This window comes from Nyctibius grandis, chromosome 28 (assembly GCF_013368605.1).
Source record: "Nyctibius grandis isolate bNycGra1 chromosome 28, bNycGra1.pri, whole genome shotgun sequence".
Lineage (NCBI taxonomy): Eukaryota > Metazoa > Chordata > Aves > Nyctibiiformes > Nyctibiidae > Nyctibius > Nyctibius grandis.
In genome coordinates this window covers 3,652,947-3,672,840 of record NC_090685.1, presented here as the reverse complement: position 1 = coordinate 3,672,840, position 19,894 = coordinate 3,652,947, and the positions used below count along the sequence as shown (strand labels likewise).

Below are 19,894 nucleotides of genomic sequence, written 5' to 3'. Positions count from 1 at the left end.
AGCACTTCTAAGATCCAGAATAACTTCAAGTACCACTGAAGTCACCACGTATGATCTAAACCCACCAATTCAACGACTTCAGCTGAAATGGAAGCGTACGCTCAGGCTTGAAGTGCTCTGGTCAGGTCACGAGGGTTTGGACACACTGATGAGGTCAAGCCTGCAAAAGCTTACTGTACAACTCTATTCTGGTCCTTTTTGGTATAATAAACATCATGTTGACCCAGGCAGCTGCTGTTATTCCACACCTTTCACCCAAATTCTCATTTTCATTCTCTCACATTCACACATAGTTGAAGAAAAAGCAGATCTGGTTTATCTCTAAGAGGAAGGAAACTCGCTCATTTACCTTCAAAGTCTTGCCTAAATTAAAGGCAACATGCCATGCTTGAAACCCAGCTTGAATGATTTCAGAACAGTATCCCTGAGGTATGTTATAGGACATGTTAATTAATACAGATAATTAGGCTTATAATATCAGAAGCCTAGATTGATAATCTCATTCCTCATTAGATACTACAAAATTGAAAGATCTAATGTGATGACTGTTTGCTCTGTATTCAATCAACCAAGTCATGTGATGCATACATTTGAATATGTGTTTAGAAAAAGCAGGCCAGGAGTTTTATTTTCCAGGTATTTATAACACGCCTATCAAGGCAATCAAACTTTCAGAATTACCAAGGGCATGATCATTTGTTACATTCCCCATAGCTTTCAACATTAGAACCTTTTTTATTGTTTCGCCAATCCTTGTCTCCAGTCTTTATTTTCAAACATAAGATAGGCTGTGTGGGAGTTTTAACAACAAGAAATTGCCACCCCTTCTTGGCATTAATGAATTAATTATCAATATAAGTGCCTGAGGCAAGCTCATGTGATGCCACTAAGAAGCTGCAAAGCAGCGAGCTGAACAGCATTGCTCCCTATATAGCTATGGAGATCTGGACACCAAAGCACCACCTGTAAGACAAAGCAAAAATCCCAGCAAATTTTGCAAGTTTATTAGCTTCTTGTCTCATTCCTCCTCCACCACAGAATCAAGGTCACTAGGCCTGCCAATCACTCCTTCATAAGGATGAAAAGTACTACTGTGCACTAAAAATAAAATCAAAATAAGGATGCTAGTGAGAGGGATACAGGAAAGGTAAGCTCAGTATGAACAAATGATGCCTGAAATCACAAAAAAGAAAGAATTATCTGGAGATTAAAGGTATAGCCTATGGCTCTAGAGATTCCCAATTTCTACTTTGTTGCAAACTGAAATGGAAGGCAAGTTTTATTTAGTCAAAGTCTCAGTTCTCCAACACAAAATGGAAGCAATACCACTCCCCTTCATCATAGGAAATTTTCATTTGTTACTATACGTAGGAATATATAAGTACAGAGATACATCACATGGGGTTGTTTGCTTGGAGAATAGCTTGAGCATTAAACAAAAAAAACACCACCACTGTTCTTCGGTGTTCTGTTAAATAACACTACAGCTGTTTTCTCTTAATTTGTTTAGCACCATGTAGACCAAAAATATTTCCTTTATTTCATGCTTGGGAGACCAAGAATCAGATGATAATACTCTAAAGTAGCATGGAGCTTGGTCCATATAAATTAACTTCTCCTACTGGCTGGCTCTTTATATGAAAATACTTGTTTCACCCAATATATTTAAAATATTTAAATTCTAGTTCTCCTATTTAGATTTACTTATTTCCTTTAACATGTACATTAATAAACTAACCCATCCGTCCTCACCAAAGTAATTACACATACACGACCATTGCACACATACACAATAAATGACTCTTACCTGAATATAGTTCCCCAGGATCACTTACACATTACTTACACTGCATATATATCTATTTTAGATATATTCCTCCCCACAAAAATATATATATGCATAAAGGCAAGTGCAAATATTGAATACCTTTGTTCTAATAATACTGTTCTTTAGCAGAGTACAGGGGTCAGGTGCCTAAAGACCACCCTGTACCTGCATGCTAGCAGACGCACAAAAGAACATCACAGATTATTTGCTGATACACCTCAGGGAATTGCAGGAAGATAGGGACAATCAATCCATCTTCTTCCAACAAAAAAGTTCTCCATTGTCTGAAAGCCCCCAAAATAATTGCAGACTCTTCTCCAACGTCCTTCTACAGTGTCCTACAGCTCCAAATCGCAGAGCACCGTATTGACAAGGCAATCAAATCTAAGGGGAGCATTCACTTAAACTCTGAAATCCTCAACACTAATACATGCTCTGGAAATTTAATTTTCTCCATAATAGTAGTATAGGTAGATTGATAGAACCAACCGCATGTTAATAAACCAGATGGACTTTCAAATATCCAACACAAAAAACCGCCCAGTGGACATGTCATGTAGATAAAATCCCTCACAGTGGTTATTTTCAAGCAGTGAATGGGATATAAATTCTCAAGTAGAGGTCTAAAGATGTCATATGTGAATAATCGACGAAGGACTGACTCAACCCTCCTGACAATAATAGATTCAAAGGCAGAATTATCCTCAAAATCACATCGGAGATTTTCAGGAAAGAGGTGAGGAGTAAAGCTTGAGAACACTTGCATTCTTCTTTCCTCTTCTGAATCTATTATAGATGAATGTCAGTCTTCAGCAAATCAATCATAGCACCATTCATGGGTTTTAGATTGATATAAGAACACCTAAAAGTTATTTTTAAAGGGCAACGTGGAGTCAAGCTCTGCAGGTTATACCATGGAAAATAAAGGCAAGAATGAAATGCCTGTGCCACAAGGGAGAACATTTATGCTTGCTGAGGCTTCACCTTTCTTTTGGCAATAGGGCAAAACAGATTAAATAATATCTAAGTTTATATTATTCCTATTAGTTCATATGAAAGCACCTTCATTGTCATCTATAGATCGTTAACAATGCCGAGTTCATGATCATTAGCTTTATAAACAACCTCATTTAAGTTATTTATCATGAGCACCAGGGAACATCAGAAATGTCTTAATGTTGAAAGTGACTTTGGATTTGGTGTACCTGCATTTCAGATGAACAGAAATACAACGAATCTTATTTTAAATAGTCTACAGTGTTACTCTCAGAGTGATCTTGCAGACCATACCCCATGTGTATGCTGCTCAGACCACAGCAGGATGAAATAACACAAGACAAAGTCACATAACTATCTTATGTATAGATACTAGTGTACAGCCACACCCCTACACGTACTCCAACTCACCATCCCCAGCATATAAGAGGAAATATTAAGAATAATTACTGTATAGTATTTTTTTTCATCTTCACAAGTTTGGGAAGACTATAACAAAAACCTGGAGCACTGTGGAGCAGAAATTGTTGGGTTGATCTATTCCTGTGTAGTGAAAGATCTGAATATCAGAGGTTTTATAAGAAGGTGTGAGGAAAATCTATCTCAGACTACTTTCAAGTACCTTTTCAGAACCACCTCAGGCAGGCTGGGATACGAAAGGTCAGTGCACAAAAGGGAAAGGATCTAGGAACGCATGGTCATGTGTATGTGGGGGGCCAGGACAACAGGCATCCTACCAGCATGCTGCATCATGAGGGATCCCCGCCAGCGCTGCTGCGCAGGGAGATTTCTCAGTCATTTGTCTCAAATCTGTGTTTGTATTAATGTCTTTGGTAACTAAGCAGAGGATGGCATCGGACTAAAAGGGGCTCTAAGTCATTTAAGTTTGCATCAGAATTTTAAAGCATTTTGAAAATCAGTTCTATCACATTTAATAGAGATGGATAGAAAATACCATATTTGTGAAGAAGAAACAAAACACACACAAACAAAAGGTAGAAAAACTAACCAGACAATGACAAAGAGTATATATTGGATCTCAGCTTGAATAAAAAAAACTGAGGGGATGAAACACCTCATTCTTTTGTGTTAAGAGTGTCACAAGCAGTTCACAGTATGCCATTCTTTCAATCCGCTGGGTGCAGTTGAGGCCTCCAAGGGAGTGCTACCTGCTTTTGGACATGGTATTTCAAGAGAACTTACACAAATTTACACACAGGAGAAAGATCTGGGAGTTCTGGGGGACAACAAGTTCCCCATGAGCCAACAATGTGCCCTTGGGGCCAGGAAGGCCAATGGTGTCCTGGGGTGCATGAGGAAGAGTGTGGGCAGCAGGTCAAGGGAGGTTCTCCTCCCCCTCTACACTGCCCTGGTGAGGCCACACCTGGAGTAACTGGGTCCAGTTCTGGGCCCCCCAGGTCAAGAAAGACACGGAACTACTGGAGAGAGTCCAGCAGAGGGGTACGGAGATGGTCAGAGGACTGGAGCATCTCTCTTACGAGGAGAGGCTGAGGGAGCTGGGGCTGTTCAGCCTGGAGAAGAGCAGACTAAGGGGGGATCTTATCAATGCTTACAAATACCTCAGGGGCGGGTGTCAAGGGATGGGGCCAGACTCTTCTCAGTGGTGCCCAGTGACAGGACAAGGGGCAACGGGCACAAACTGAAACACGGGAAGTTCCATCTCAATATGAGGAAAAACTTCTTTACTGTGCGGGTGCCAGAGCCCTGGCACAGGCTGCCCAGGGAGGGGGGAGTCTCCTTCTCTGGAGATATTCAAACCCGCCTGGACACGACCCTGTGCAACGTGCTCTGGGTGACCCTGCTTTGGCAGGGGTTGGACTGGATGATTTCCAGAGGTCTCTCCCTTCCAACCCCAAACATGCTGTGGTTCTGTGAAATTGGACAGTGTGCAGAAGAGACTGAAAGAAAATGGAAGAGGCTGGGAAAAATCTAAGGTTGAAATAATGGGATTTGAGGTTAGACTAAGAACAGACTATATGGTTACACAGAGAAAGGTATTCACACATTCTGTGGCTGTCATAGTTAATAAAAAGCTAAAATTCTCCCCAAGACCCCCTCCCTGTCCATTCTGGTTTTCATACAGTCATCTGTAAGTCAATGAAATGGGCTCATAATAGGAAATAATTTTATCACTTAGATGTGGCATGTAAATATTGCACTCTCTGCAAATGTATGTATAATAGGCTACAATGCAATTGAAGAGTGAAAATTTACAAAAATCTTTACAAAATTTTTTATAACAGATGCATTTGCTGGAAAAGACATTATTCCCTGAATGCAGTTAAAGTATAGTAAATTGACTTTGAGAAAAATCACAAGACTTTTCAATAAAAAGACAAAATAGCAACACTCTTAAGACAGCAGGTGGTAAAACGAGATACAGGAATGTTCCCCCATATAAAGAAATAAAACAAAACAGAGCTGTGTGATTTTACTGCTTTTTTCCAGGAGAAAAACATCCCTAAAGGACTCAGAAAATAGGCTCCTAAATTCGCTCATATGGAGTACCAGAGATTGAAAGGGAAACTTTAAAATACATTACTCAGAAAAACTAGAAAAGTAACTGAAAGAGCAAATTTTTTGCTTGAGAGTATCAATGCAATTTGGGGGAAAGCTGTGACACAGGGTGGAGCACCGATTGATAGGGGATATTTCACTAAATCAAGTAGTATACATTGAGCAATTTGCTCCTGGATACTTTGTGGGAGATCCTTCAAAACCACTAAGAACCTGTCAGTGGGGCGTAGAAACCCAAGTCACTTTGAAAGGAGGGACTATGGGTTTTAAAAATACCACCCACAGGAAAAAATTTCACAAGTCTCTAGTGAAAACTGGAGGTAAAAGTCTGAAGAGCCTACAGGGAGGTAACGGCTGCTGGAGACCTCTGCAAAGCAGTATCCAGTATTTTTATCCTAAGTGATTCTAACTCCTGCTCTCAGCTGAAGGGACTGGGCGTTGGACTAGATGATCTCCAGAGGTCCCTTCCAACCCCAGCCATTCTGTGATTCTGTGACTGGCAGGATCAATGACCAACCGGCACTTCTAGCAACAGATACAGCAGTGCCACCTCAGAAGGGAAGTTTGTTTGTCGGTGCTGGTGCCTTTCACCACGTACAAATTCACTTGGACAGAAGACAGCAATGCAGTACAGACCTCTAAGTCGTGTTTCCGCAGTCAGGGAGCGATCTGCAGTCGAGTGGCGCTTAGGGACATGGTTTAGTAGGACTTGGCAGTGCTAGGTTTATGGCTGGACTTGTTGATCTTAAAGGTCTTTTCCAACCCAAATGATTCTATGATTTCATCATTAAGAACTGGATCCGGCTCAGGGACAGCCAGAAATGTTTTCTACACGGTCCCCATTCTATTCCACCGGTGTCTGCGCAGCTCCCTGCCCCTAAATCTTCTGCTCTAGGGGAACCTGCTTTGGCAGGGGGTGGACGGGATGATCTCCAGAGGTCCCTTCCAACCCCAACCAGTCTGTGATTCTGTGTGATTCTGTGATACTCTGCCAGAGGAAATTGTGCTTGCCTACAACTGGCAAAGCCTTGCTAGGCCAGAGCTCATCTTTTCTGAACTAGATCACTACTTCACTCCACAACCAGCCCCGGAGCAATAGCTGGATTATAACATACAGATGCGAGGAGTGTGGTTAGATCCAGAATCTGAACCAATGAATCCGCAAGCATTAAAGATAGCTGGGGCATTCATACGATAGTTACAAAAAGGCCTTGTCCATCACAGCAGAGAGAGCAGGAGACAGAGGCCTGAAGCCTCCTCCACCTTGGCAGGGCGATGCTCGATTCAGAGCCTTGCAGCGCACAGCTGCACACACTGCCCTACTCCCGTGCTGCACAGGCCTCGGAAGCGATGCTGTAAGGTTAATAACCCCATGCAATGCCCTCAGCAACCCCTCATGGAGGTTAACAGCGGGAGGCACGTAGGGTGAGGCGTTTATAAAAGCAGACTGCGAAAGGCAGAATCAACAGCAGAGTTGGCCTTTTAGCCTGCGCTCGCTATCAGCAGCGATGTTATCAGCCGAGGATGAGAGAGGCATGAGCAAAGCCTGAGGAAGAAGGAGAGGGGAGAACTGTGAAAGGAGAAGACAAAACACCTACCTGACAGGCGCTCCCCGCGACTGAGCGGGCTTCAGCATGACGGTGATGGTGGTGTCAGTCTCATTCAGCGGGGAGTCCGTGTCGTATTCCGGCATCGACGGTGCTACAGCAAAACAAAGAGCGGCACGTTAGTTATACGCTACTTACTGCCTTTGGTAGTGATGGCAACGTAATATTAACATTTCTTGGAGACCATTTAACATTTCTCAAATGAAACATCAAAATCCTTCCCAATGTTACAACCAAAACTGTCAAAACTGCTTAAAAATTTGTACACACTTTTCCTATTAAAATTAAACAGGAATCAGACACCCAAATCTTCAAGAGGGCTTTGAAAATCCTGTCTTGATTTTTTAATACTTAGTAATCCTTTGAGATGGGATCATTCCTTCAGTTTTAAAGGTGAAGACATTAAAAGATACCACTTAGGATGAGTGAATCAGTGGCGGAGCTAAGACGAGCACCCAGGAAACCTGGCTCCTGTTCACTGTTCCTGTCACTGGATTAGACCTCCCACATCTGAGACAGAGTTTTTAATACATAGGCTTAAGCTGTGTCTCCTTGATTAGCTGCAGGGTGTGTTATGAAGCACAAAAGCATGAGAAGAGAGGAGCATGAATCAGCCAGGTTATTTTAGCACTCAAATCCATGGCATTTTACCCCCGTGGTTTAGTGATGCTGAACCAAGAGGCAGCTGCACAGTTTCCAACAGCATGCTCAGGCAGTACCCAGCCACAGCATCCCCATTGCTTTCCTGACATGTTCCCCAGAGCAATATAGAAAACCACTGAATATTTAGACTTAGTCAAAATCTAGTTTCTACTTCTGCTTTGTTATCTTCTATTAGGGTCATTTCATGAAAACAGGACAGGTTTCCTCAGGAAACATATTTTACTTATGTTACTTCTCCCTTCCCCGATAGCAGACATCTGTTTGGGACATAATTTTTACGGTGGAAGAACTTAAGAGATTATGAGATCAGAGAAGCATCAAAATTTGTTCCAAAGATGCAAGTTTTGTTGAAATATCTTTCAAGTATAAAGCAAAGAGAAGAATTCACATGAATAGTTCATCTGTCACTCATGAGGGCAAGCTGTATTGCAGGACTCCCATATTTAATCCTCTCACAGTGATTTCCACTGTAATCCTGTTTACAATCAGGATTTTTATCTAAATGCCTGAAAACTGTCAAGAATGGTGGTTGCTATTATCAGCTCAGCTACTGACTTCCCTGTCAATAAGCTGGCAATGAGTTCAGAATGAATGTCAATTCCTGAACGAGGATTTCTCTGAAAACGGTGCTCTGCATCAAGGGGAAGAAGTGCGAGGTCATTTACACCCTGCACTTGGGGCACAACAACCCCACGCACCGCTACAGGCTGGGGGAAGAGTGGCTGGAAAGTGCCTGGTGGCAAAGGACCTGGGGGTGTTGGTCAATGGCCGGCTGAACATGAGCCAGCAGTGTGCCCAGGTGGCCAAGAAGGCCACCAGCATCCTGACTTGTATCAGCACTAGTGTGGCCAGCAGGACTAGGGCAGGGATCCTCCTCCTGTACTCAGCACTGGTGAGGCCGCACCTCGAATCCTGTGTTCAGTTTTGGGCCCCTCACTACAAGAAAGACCTTGAGGTGCTGGAGCGAGTCCAGAGAAGGGCAACGAAGCTGGTGAAGGGTCTGGAGCACAAGTGTGATGAGGAGCGGCTGAGGGACCTGGGGGTGTTTAGCCTGGAGAAAAGGAGGCTGAGGGGAGACCTGATCGCTCTCTACAACTACCTGAAAGGAGGGTGTAGCAAGGAGGGTGTTAGTCTCTTCTCCCAGGTAACAAGCAATAGGACAAGAGGAAGCAGCCTCAAGTTGCACCAGGGGAGGTTTAGATTGGATATTAAGAAAAATTTCTTCACTGAAAGGGTTTATCAAGCACTGGAACAGGCTGCCCAGGGCAGTGGTGGAGTCACCATCCCTGGAGGGATTTAAAAGACGAGCAGATGTGGTGCTGAGGGACATGGGTTAGTGGTGGACTTGGCAGTGCTGGGTTAATGGTTGGACTTGATGATCTTAAAGGTCCTTTCTAACCAAAACAATTCTATTCTATGATTTAAAGAAGACACATGTCAACATCAGTCTTCTATACCAGAGCTCACCGTAGCTGCTGGACATGCCACAGTTAAGAATTGTTCAGCACCTGCTCTGGCCAGAGGGAACGGTGCTATGGCACAACACAGCATTACAAAAAGGCTGCAGGGCCAGTTTGGACACCAGAAACAGGCTGGGCTCTGCCTTTGCAGGCTCCATCATCCGCCTTTGAAGGAGCTGCTTCCAGCCTAACTGCAGCACTGTGCTGGTGCCACGGAATTGCTTGTGATATGTTAGCTGGCTCAGATGTCTCCTCCTGGCTGTGCACGAGACCTGTTCAGTTATCGGCCATGTAAAACGCTCCACCTGCCACACAGAATTTACGATCTTACTTTCAGACACCATACAGTTGAGAAGTAAATGGAAGAAACAAAGGTCTTGGCGAGACTAGCTAATGGTATTGAGTATAATTCAGTGATCAGTGTCTGTAATAGTCACAGGACACTGAAATAAGATATAGTAGTTTTGTTGTATGCTCAACACAGGACACTTACGTAGTACCTCAATAACATTACAATTGGCAGTTACCTCTCTAAAATAGCAAACACTGCTCATCAATTTACCTATTTTGCAAGATTCCAGTCCCACCCAAAGAGAAGGCCTCAGGAATTCTACCATTTAATTGTGATTAAGAAATAAACAAACATGTCCACCCATATAACCATATACACTGACACATTGCTACAGCATAGGTGTCTTTCAATTCTAAAATATATATAGTCTTACGATGACATTCCAGTGAGTGCAAAAATCCTTCTTCTCCCTTAACCTTGGGACTGCCTCTTAGAGCAGAGAACAAGCACAGCTATTAATTTAATTTAATAATACTGCAGAAAAATCCAGGATTGTCTTTGGGTGGTGTCACTGACATTACAAACCTACAAGCACTGTTCCTCTCTCTCTTATCACCTCAACATGGCAAGGATCTTGCTTTGATTTCTTCTGTCTTCATTCATTAGAATGAATGAAAAAAAAAGTTATCTTGGCTGTTTGTTCAGTACATTATTTTTGCCCTGGAAAGGATTGCATTAGTGAAATTGGTGTGTAAATGCATCCTTTGTTTCACCTGAGACTGTGCTGTACAAAGCCAATAACAGTCAGTGCCGCTGTTGCAAACAGCATGAGGGCAATGGTAAAGTTCTCTGTAATGCTTATTCTGTACATTAGATTTATTATCTCATTATTTTATGACATGATACAGAAAACATGATTCTTAATTGCAGTAGAAGCACCCTCACAGTATCAGGGTGGACAGCTGATCCACCCAGTAATTTCCAAATTATGTGTATAGGGCTGACCATGCAATGAGGCAATCTCATGTCAGAGACTACCTTAACGCCTGCATGGAGCCTGCGCCTACCTATTGAGAACCACAGGTTTGGAAGGTGGAAAAAAAAAAAAAGACTATAAACCCAGCTCAGTGTGCATACAGTTAATAATCATGCAGGCTTCTAACACAATTTGAGCACTCACTGAATAATAAAATGCAAAGAAACTCAACTGGAGGGAAAAAGCACTGCCCTTACTGTGCTATTTTATTTCTCTGGTCACAAGCGAAGGGAGTGCATGTCGTGCCTTCCCTCCCTAAACCCCGACAGGCTGTGGAGCTGTTACGACAGCTCACGGCTTTACTTCACGTGGTTGAGACACGGGCTTTTGCACCAAACGTTAGGGGTTCAAGCCCTGCTGACAGTGAGTGGAGGGAGTGGATACATTTTACTTCCTTAAAATTTACACTGTCACTTACTGCTAGCAACTTATTTTTATTAACCAATTTTGAAACAGGCCAGTGGAAAATATGCACTGCTGTGCACTCTTTTCTATGGCACTCAGCCATAATTTCAAGCATTACAAGTGTTCTGAACATCCCAAATGTTTATTTTGGCTTTACTGAAAAAACAGTTAAGGTATTCCAAAAAAACAACAGTTTTAAACTGTTAGAGAACCTATTTTAGTGCTATCAATTGAACGTTAAAATTAAAGTCTATGTATGTCTGCTCAATATCTTTACCATCCCTTTATCCATCTTTTTTTCTGATAGCTAGCCTAAGTTTCCTTTTTTTTTTCCTAGAGACACGTGCACCTTCTCTTTGCAATGCCTCTTAATTTTAGTGCCTTTCATATATTTGTTTGCCTTCCCTCTGCCCTTACTCAGAAAGAGAACAAAAATAGCTTTCCTCCTTTATTTTCGGTCTCCTTGCACTATTAATTCAATTACTTCATTACATCCATTTTGGTGCATTCTGAAAATAAAAGCCACATTACTGAAGGATCTTCCCCACCCACACAGATAATACTAACAATTATTATAGGGGTAGTTCTGCAAATGAACTAATCAAGGTTTTCATTTAAAGTGCTCCACAAAGATATTCATGGATATTTAAGCTATTCACAACTCAACCACTGCATTTATAACCCGAACACACACAGATACTGGATTGTGGCCATTTTAAAAATTCGCCCTATGAAACTTGTAGAGGAGACACTAAGCTGAACACCTTTACATTGTTCTATGCATCAGCTGCAGATCTATAGAACAAAGTCCTAGAAAGTTCTTTTTTCTTCTTCTCCAAAGCAGTACCTGAAATCTTAGTTGCAATCCGTGTTGTGATGGGTGGCCCAAAGCCCTTGACCGTGCTGGCTTTGATGGTGAACGAATACGTAGTCCCTGGGTATAATCCTACAAAGAGGTGATGTGTTTCATTCCTTAGTTTGAAGACTTTCCCTCTTTGGCTGGACAGGTCAGCACTGGGATCCAGAGACCCAACAGCCTTGTACGTAATCTGCAAACGAAGAACAAGGAAAGCAAGGTGATGAGGGGCCTCCTGTACTTGGCCTTTCTCTGCTCCCCTATTTTGCCATCTCTTGAGGCTAGACATTGAAAATACAAGGACAGATATTATTTCAGTATCTCTAGTCAGCAGTTCTGTGTTTGGATGCTGGTGAACAAACATGACAATTTTTCCAAGGCTTTACTTAGGAAAAAAACTAATTTCTTCTCTCTGCTAAAACTTCAGCTTGTGCCGATTTACAACAAAACATGTAAAGAATTGCTTTTTGTTCCAACTCTCAGAACTTCAGCAGCCAAACCAGAGCACACAGCACGACCAGCAGAATTTTCATGAGAATTTCCTACACAATCCCCCCACAGCAAACAAAAACTTTTGGTGCAAATGTGGATACATTTTTCCATCAAGTGTTTTTTCCTTCTGGCAAATGGTCTTCTCAAAAGGCTGCTGAAAACAAGGGGAGCCTTTTACTGATAACAAAGGTTTTGGAAATCTTTTCCTGTGCTAAAGAGAATACGTCAAAATGAAATGTTGAAATGAAATGGTACACTTAAATGAAATAAATATGAAGTTTTTAGACAAAAGCCCTTCTTTTCTCTGAGCCTGTAAACCAGCTTCTGATATCATTTCCCTCCTGCTGTTTTTAGCCTCAGTTTGCAGGTTTACATGTGGTACCATGCCTGAGAGAGTAAGTCAGCAGGGTTATAGACCTGGAGAGCTGTTCATGAATACACCCGCTGCTGGTGCTAACACACCTTTAGAGGAACCCAAGCTGAAAGCACACCTTTGAAATTCTGCTCGAGCTCTGTCACGCTTACCCGTGGCAACCCTGTTGATATACAGACACTTGCAAGTAAAACTCGTGACTTATTTACCAGCCAATTCCTTGCCTGCGTTCCAAATTCAATCCAAATGCAGCTCAATCTCAACCGAGCTGTCAATATAATATAACGTGCTGCACTGCTCTCCTAACCTTTCCTGATATTATGGGATCCTCGCTTATTTGTAATGAAACACTATGAATAAATCAATGTATGTTAATAGGCGAAGCCTTCAATTTTTTATGAAGGACTCCACAAGAATCTAATTCCCAGCTTTGCTGAAAGAGCCTTTGAAAATTTTTAAGTCGCTTGCTTTACGACAGGAGGAAAATGTTGCATTTTGAGGAAAAATAAATATACATTGTTCAAAAAGGGGGGCTTTAATAATAACAGGATAAATAAGAGAGAGAGACTGATGCTACTGACACCAGAGAAGGGTGCGAGCATGTGAATCCTATTATTAGGACAGAGGAGAACGATTTAGACAGAGCTGACACCCAAGACGAGGCAGCATAACAGAGAAGGGCCATGAATTACACCGGGCCCACACAGCAGGAAGAAATTACAAAAGCAGAACTCCTAAAGGAATTATAATTAAACAGCTTGCAGGTGATTTCATTGAAAACCTACTAATTTTTCCAGGAATTACAACCTGGTTTTAAATTTTTATTATTTGCCTGAAACCTGAGAAAGAGAGAGATCTTAGCATAACGGTGATTAAAACACAAAATTAAATGCAGGGAGGAGAAATCTTTACGCTCGCTCCTTTTCCTTAGGTAAGGCGAGGACCACGCAACGCAGCATGGCACGGGACAATGCTTTGACAGTTATCGCATCAAGGTACTTCAAGGCGAGGGAATCTGTGTAAAAACACCACTGGAGTTAGAGTGAGCATCAAAGACCTTAAATGAAGAGACGTGACCCTGTCAATGCCATAGCCAATTCCAGAAAGAAAAATGTTATTTAACCTGTTAGGTAGGAATGAACTCATGCAATCCGTATGCTCTATTTGCAAATCAAGTGCTAGAGAAATAGCAAGTCTATAAAATTCAAAAGTGGAATCAGCAAAACAGGAGGTTGGGAAAAAGAAAGGGAACTTCCTGCTGCTGGGCCACGGAAAACCACATTCACAGGATGCCCAGGTAGCAACATATGCAAAATCAGTGGTATTTATTTTCAAGCACATTATACAGAAGGCTATAAAAATAAGTGGAAGATGTACTTGTCCTTGATCTCCATATAAATAAAAGTATTCAGCTACCTTCACCAGTTCTAAAATCACTACAAAAAGAGTTATTTTTCTCATTAAAAAAACCTACCCCCTTAAGGCAAATAGAGCTAGAAAAGCTTTAAAGAGGAAAAAAAAAAAGTCACAGATTTTAAGAAAAATCGTTTTCCTTTTTTCTATTGACTATAGCAGAGAGTATGAGCACGAAGGACCTTAAAACAACTTGGGTCAACTCACAAGAAGTGGTGAAGGAGAAAACTATACTTGAGAGAGAGTACACCCACAACTTGAGATCATAGCGTAGGTTAATTTTCAGAAAGACTGCTCACTCAAACCAGACTTCAATATTTCCCAAAAGTTTTTTTTTAGGCTATATAAACTACAGTGAAGAGAGATTCATGGCATAGCAGAATCACAAGATTATTGCTTCTGCAGCAGACTCTTCATTCGATAGATATGAACCCTGTTAAACCAGGGGATGTGCAAACATTCGGAGAAAGGAATCCTTGTCCCCAAAAGATAACATTTCACTTTGATACACGAACAGCACCTGGATGCCACACAGAGAATAGGAAAACGATAGTACAAAATTGTGCATGTGGTCCAGTTTCATTCAGTCCATAAGCACAAATACGTAAGGGACTGGTAAGCAAAACAGTGTCAGATACAGCTAATTACCACCTTACTGCTCTCATCAGAGTTAGTCTCAAGCTCTTCTCACAAGAAGAGCTCCGAATGACTGAAGCAGCGAGGAAAGTACAAACAGCCCCTGCCAGGAGAGCCTTTGGGCTGTGCCCACCTCTGCTGATGACTTCCACCTTGACCACCATAAGCCAATGTTCTCCGAGTCTCCATTTTGCCATTTATAAAATGAGGGCTATCACACTCCTCTACACAAATGTTTTTCTGGTTGAGGCATTCTATGGACTTCTGTAATTGCTGAGTGCTGATGGTTAAGCAGCAAAACCACAGGTGAAACAGATGAAGTAGCCCTGAAAACAGAGCCCTCTGTTTGGAAAAGGAGGCAAATCCTCTTTCAGCTCAGAAAAAGAAAAGAATAATAAATAAAGTTCCGAAGCAAGAGAAATTTCAGGAAATCAGACCCTGAAAAATTTTCAGGAAGAAAATGGAAATTTCCAACTCTGGAGTAAATTTATAAACACACAGAAACATGTCTGGAGAAGAAATACAGCTCTTTCCTAGAACAAGAAGGATGCTGAAAAAAACACCTGCTCTTCTAGTTGGTATGCTGAATATTTATCTTAATTTCTTGTTCCAAGTGTCAAACCATTTCATTACAAAACAAACGAGATACTCTAATCTAGAAAATGAGATGACTCAATCACTAGAAAGCAGCTGTTCTAAATGATTTTAAAATAATCTATTTTAACAACAAGCCATGTCTCATAATATTTCTGTGTTCAAAAAAAAGAAACAATACTATTAATTTAAATGTTTAAAAACCTAGACAGAAAACAAACAAGAAAATACTCAAAAAGATACTTACGAATTTCACTCTGATTGAAAATATTGAAAATATTTGGTTTTATTCTGATGCAGAATAAATGCAAACACAAAGATGAGGAAATTTCTCACAAGACTGAAAAACTATGGGTTTTAAGCAGCTCCCTGGTTATCTCCTGCACAGCAGGCAGCTGTCATGAGTTGAAAGTTGTCTTTCCCCTGCAAACTGGAATGGCTGGCCAGAGCTTGCATTTGTAATGTCGAGTTTACATATTGGCTCCAGAGCAACTGGATGGTCCCAAGGAAAAGTTTTAGTGGCCAACACTGCTACGGTTCTAATCACAGCAAACACCAGTGCAGGCTAAAATACAGCAAAACGAAGGAACAGACATCAATACATCCTAAATCTTCCTTAGAACATCCTTCACTGAGTTAATGAAATAGTTCTTAAACTGAAGCAACAACAGCAGTAAATTTGAAGTAATCAGAAAGTCAGAAGGCATAGGAACTTGGGAGGAGAAAGACAGCCACATTCCCACCAGAACAGGAGGGACGAAACGCTGAGCCCAGCATCCACCCAGCTGTTCAGAAAGATTTACTCATGAGGTGCACAGACGATTCGAGTCCCTGCTCAACTGTGAAAAATTTGGCTACGTGAGTCCAAATTCTTTGTAAAATGGATCAACAGTACAAGTTCAAGTCTACTGGAAACTACCAAAAAAGGCTTTATTTATTTAATTTCCAAGTGTTCAGTGATACATAATTGCTGTGATAGATTATGGAGAATAAAATAAAAACAGATCAGCATAAGAAATGGGATGGTTAGTGAGTTCACTCCTTGCTGTTATTTAAGCACCCGTCCAATCTATGTCAGTGTGCTCTCAGTCCCCCTTAACCAGAAGCACCCCCTCTTACTCCATCCTCCCCTGTTTTTCATCCATTTTAAAAGCTCAGAGTATTAACTTCTTGAAATCACCGAGCAAATCCTATGTTAACCACAAAGATGAAGATATATTGAGAGCATAAGCACAGCTCTTCTCTCCTTCACAGAGCCTAATTTAACACAATTTTCTAAGGAAATGTGAACACTTTGCTAACTGTTGTCATCTGTGACTGTAAAACTTCTATTACGAGTGAGGACTTAAAAACTTTCATTGTGAAGGGGAAGACCACAGCAGAGGTATTAACTAAACTAGGAAGCATAAGGCTATTTTCCACTGCAAATCTTTCTTCAGAGGAAAAAAAAAGAACAAAAAAGGAATAAAAAAGCCCCACCCTTAACCCACTTGGGTTTTACCATACCCCACAGGCGTATGGGCAACTGCGTGTCCACACAAGCAAAAGGAGATGGTGATACTGGAATATATTCTTATACAGTTTCATCAGGCATATCTTGAATATGTCTGTTCAGCCTAAGTATCAGCCATGGACCAGAGCACAAACCTCTGCAAGGACTTCACGATCTGCTCAAGAAGCTGAATTAATTCAGTGGTTCACCCTCCACTTCAGCAGCTGCCCTGGGTCCTGGGGCACGCTGAATCTCTATATCACACTTACCAAACGCATACAATAACAGAAGTCTGGTGAATTTTACTCCATCTTTGCACGGTGGAGGCAAGGGGAGCTTTGCCCTATGCTTTTTTTAAATAAAAATATCAGTAAGTGTAGTTGAAAACTGGAGATTAAAAAAAAAAATCCTTGTAGAAAAAAGGGTAAGTATCATTAAAAATGTGGTAATTAAACAGTGAAACGGACCGTCAAGGGATGTGATAAATTACCCTTCAGGTTCAGACATTCCTTTGGAAGAATATATTATGACACGATCATGAGGCCCTAAGCTTAATACAAGAACAAATTGTGATAGAGATCTCATCAATTCATTGTAATGGTCCTTCCTGCCCTCCACTACTGAAATCCTTTGGGAACCCTAGATGGCTGTTCAGATTCTCTTTAATCCTCTTAGATAAATAAATTAACAAGAAAGAATATTCTGCTCAAATCACGGCTGATGTATCCATTTAGCCTTCCCATACATTTGATCCATTCGAGTAAGCTTTCACCCTGATGAATAACTGAGTTGTCAGGATTTCATGTGTTCATAACCTTAAAACTGAGGGCAGCAAATCCTAATGTCTCAGGATTGAGAGCTTGCCAGTCAAGGCAAAAAAAACCGCTCATACGTTTCCTTCCACAGCAATTGATCCCAGTATACACGCCACTTCATCTTATATCTTTTGTCATAGAGAATTAATCAACGATGGCAAGCAGAATTTTGCTCTCTACCATATTCACCATCAAACATTAGGACTTTAAGCTTCCCCTCTGATTTTCACAATTGCAGCCTGTTTGAATGCAAATGGTAAGTACTGCTGTTAAATCAAACACTGCTTGGTAGACACATTATGCAAGCTTATATCTATTTTCCATTTTAGTGACAGCCTGCATAGCAGTTTGGGGAAGGCATTTGAAACCTATAAATCCATTACATTATCCCTTAAATTTCCATTGATGTTTTATGTCCCTGCCTTTATCAAACAGCCCGTTCTGTCTCTCCATACCCCTCATAGAACAAACAACCCCTAACTTCTGGGGAGGCTTTGGAGCTGACAGGTAGTCACAATATATATATTATTTTTTCCCCCCTTTTCAGTTAGTAATGCCTCAAGACTGAAACCATCTCTTGCTACAGACAAAAGAGGAGCCAGAATAGGAACATTACACAGAATCACAGACCGGTTGGGGTTGGAAGGGACCTCTGGAGATCATCTAGTTCAACCCCCTGCCAAAGCAGGGTCACCCAGAGCACATTGCACAGGGTCGTGTCCAGGCGGGTTTGAATATCTCCAGAGAAGGAGACTCCCCACCCTCCCTGGGCAGCCTGTGCCAGGGCTCTGGCACCCTCACAGTAAAGAAGTTTTTCCTCATATTGAGATGGAACTTCCTCTGTTTCAGTTTGTGCCCGTTGCCCCTTGTCCTGTCACTGGGCACCACTGAGAAGAGTCTGGCCCCATCCCCTTGACACCCGCCCCAAAGGTATTTGTGAGCATTGATAAGATCCCCCCTCAGTCTGCTCTTCTCCAGGCTGACCAGACCCACCACATGCGTGACACTGCCAAGGTCAGAAGCTGGGACTGCAGGGACACCCTGACTAGTGTGTCTCACTTTACTCAGCCAGAAGAAAAGGAAGTTTTTCCTGACTTATTGCTGTTTTTTTGAACACATTCCTGTCATCTTGTGAAGCAAGACCTGGAGTCAAGACTTTTTTAATCCATTGGTTCTCATCATATCATGGTGCATGCAAAGGCACGGGGAGGGGGCTGCCTGCAGACGGGGCACTGGGAATAAGGAACCCCGGCGACTGTCAGAGGTGTCAGCTCCTCTGGCACCGCTCAGCAAGCGGCAGCCAAGGAGGGCAGCCTGCCCGTCCGACCAGAACAGCCAGTTAGCTGGAGTCGCAGCCCACACTGGGGCTGGCCTCACCTCCCCTGCCCAGTGGGAACTGCATGCTGCCATCATGTCCTGGCCAGCCCCACCTTTGGCTGACCTGCTTCAGCTCATAGAAAAGGCTGATATCAAAACCACCAAAATAAGAAAATAAAGCTGCTGGCATCCCAGAAATGGAAACTGGCAGATCAGTCACAGCTTTTCCTCCTTTCTTTTTTAAAGGGCTCCCTCATTTTGAAAACCACTTAACTAGAGACACACTGCTCCCTCCCAACTACATAATCCTCTCTTGAATCAGAATCACTTCTATTTAACCAGAAGGCAACCACGCAGGGTCAGTGGTTCACAAGCCTGGCTTAGTGGTGTTTAAGTCCAACTTAGTGCACCTTTAGAAAAGCTCAATACTTAGCTGTCTGGAGCCCAGAATCAGTGCATTCACACCCCACCGCAAAGCAGAACATCTCCGCGAATGCCAGGCTATGGTCCCGCCCGCTCAGCACCTGCAGGCTACACACAACAGTAACTTCCCACCATGCTTTCCTATGCCACTTACTTCAATTTCATAACAGGGTTGGCACGAATAGAAGAGAAAGAAATTTGTCGCAGGCAAAGCGTGATTTTCCAGGTCTAGAAATCATTATGCAATTCATAAGAGTACAGAGATAAGGCAGTCAGGTATCAGTGGAGAGTGCTGGAGGTGCTTCACAGGCTTCAGCACTGCTGACAGAGGGGAAGGGGAACCAACTGAAAGGCTTCCTGATTGAAAATACCTCGGGAAACAATAGGCTATTTAGTTTTTAATCTCGCTTTACATATTCCACTCCGTGCTCTAATAAAACCTACAGGAAAACTTCATTTTTCCCCCCCTTTCCCCAAAATAAACACAAATAAACTGATGCATTAAAGTCTGACAAATATCCTTGAACTTATCCAAACATTTCCTTCATTTCCCAAGTCGCTGCCCAGGAAAGCAGTGTTCCCCAAGCCAGGTGTTAAGAAGCCATGTGCAATGTGAGTTAACCACGCAAATGACTTTTTATGGTGGAAGGAAACCAGC

General features: G+C 42.0%; 1 protein-coding gene across 1 annotated transcript in view; it reads right to left on the bottom strand.

Moving 5' to 3' along the window:
• The window catches only part of PTPRT (protein tyrosine phosphatase receptor type T), a 451,382-nt gene that overhangs the window by 104,199 nt on the left and 327,289 nt on the right, over nucleotides 1-19,894 (bottom strand). The window contains exons 10-11 of the mRNA XM_068419550.1: nucleotides 11,673-11,874; nucleotides 6,961-7,063 (exon numbers count right to left, since the gene is read on the bottom strand). Coding sequence (XP_068275651.1) covers nucleotides 6,961-7,063; nucleotides 11,673-11,874 — 305 coding nt within the window. The remainder of the gene's footprint in view (nucleotides 1-6,960; nucleotides 7,064-11,672; nucleotides 11,875-19,894) is intronic.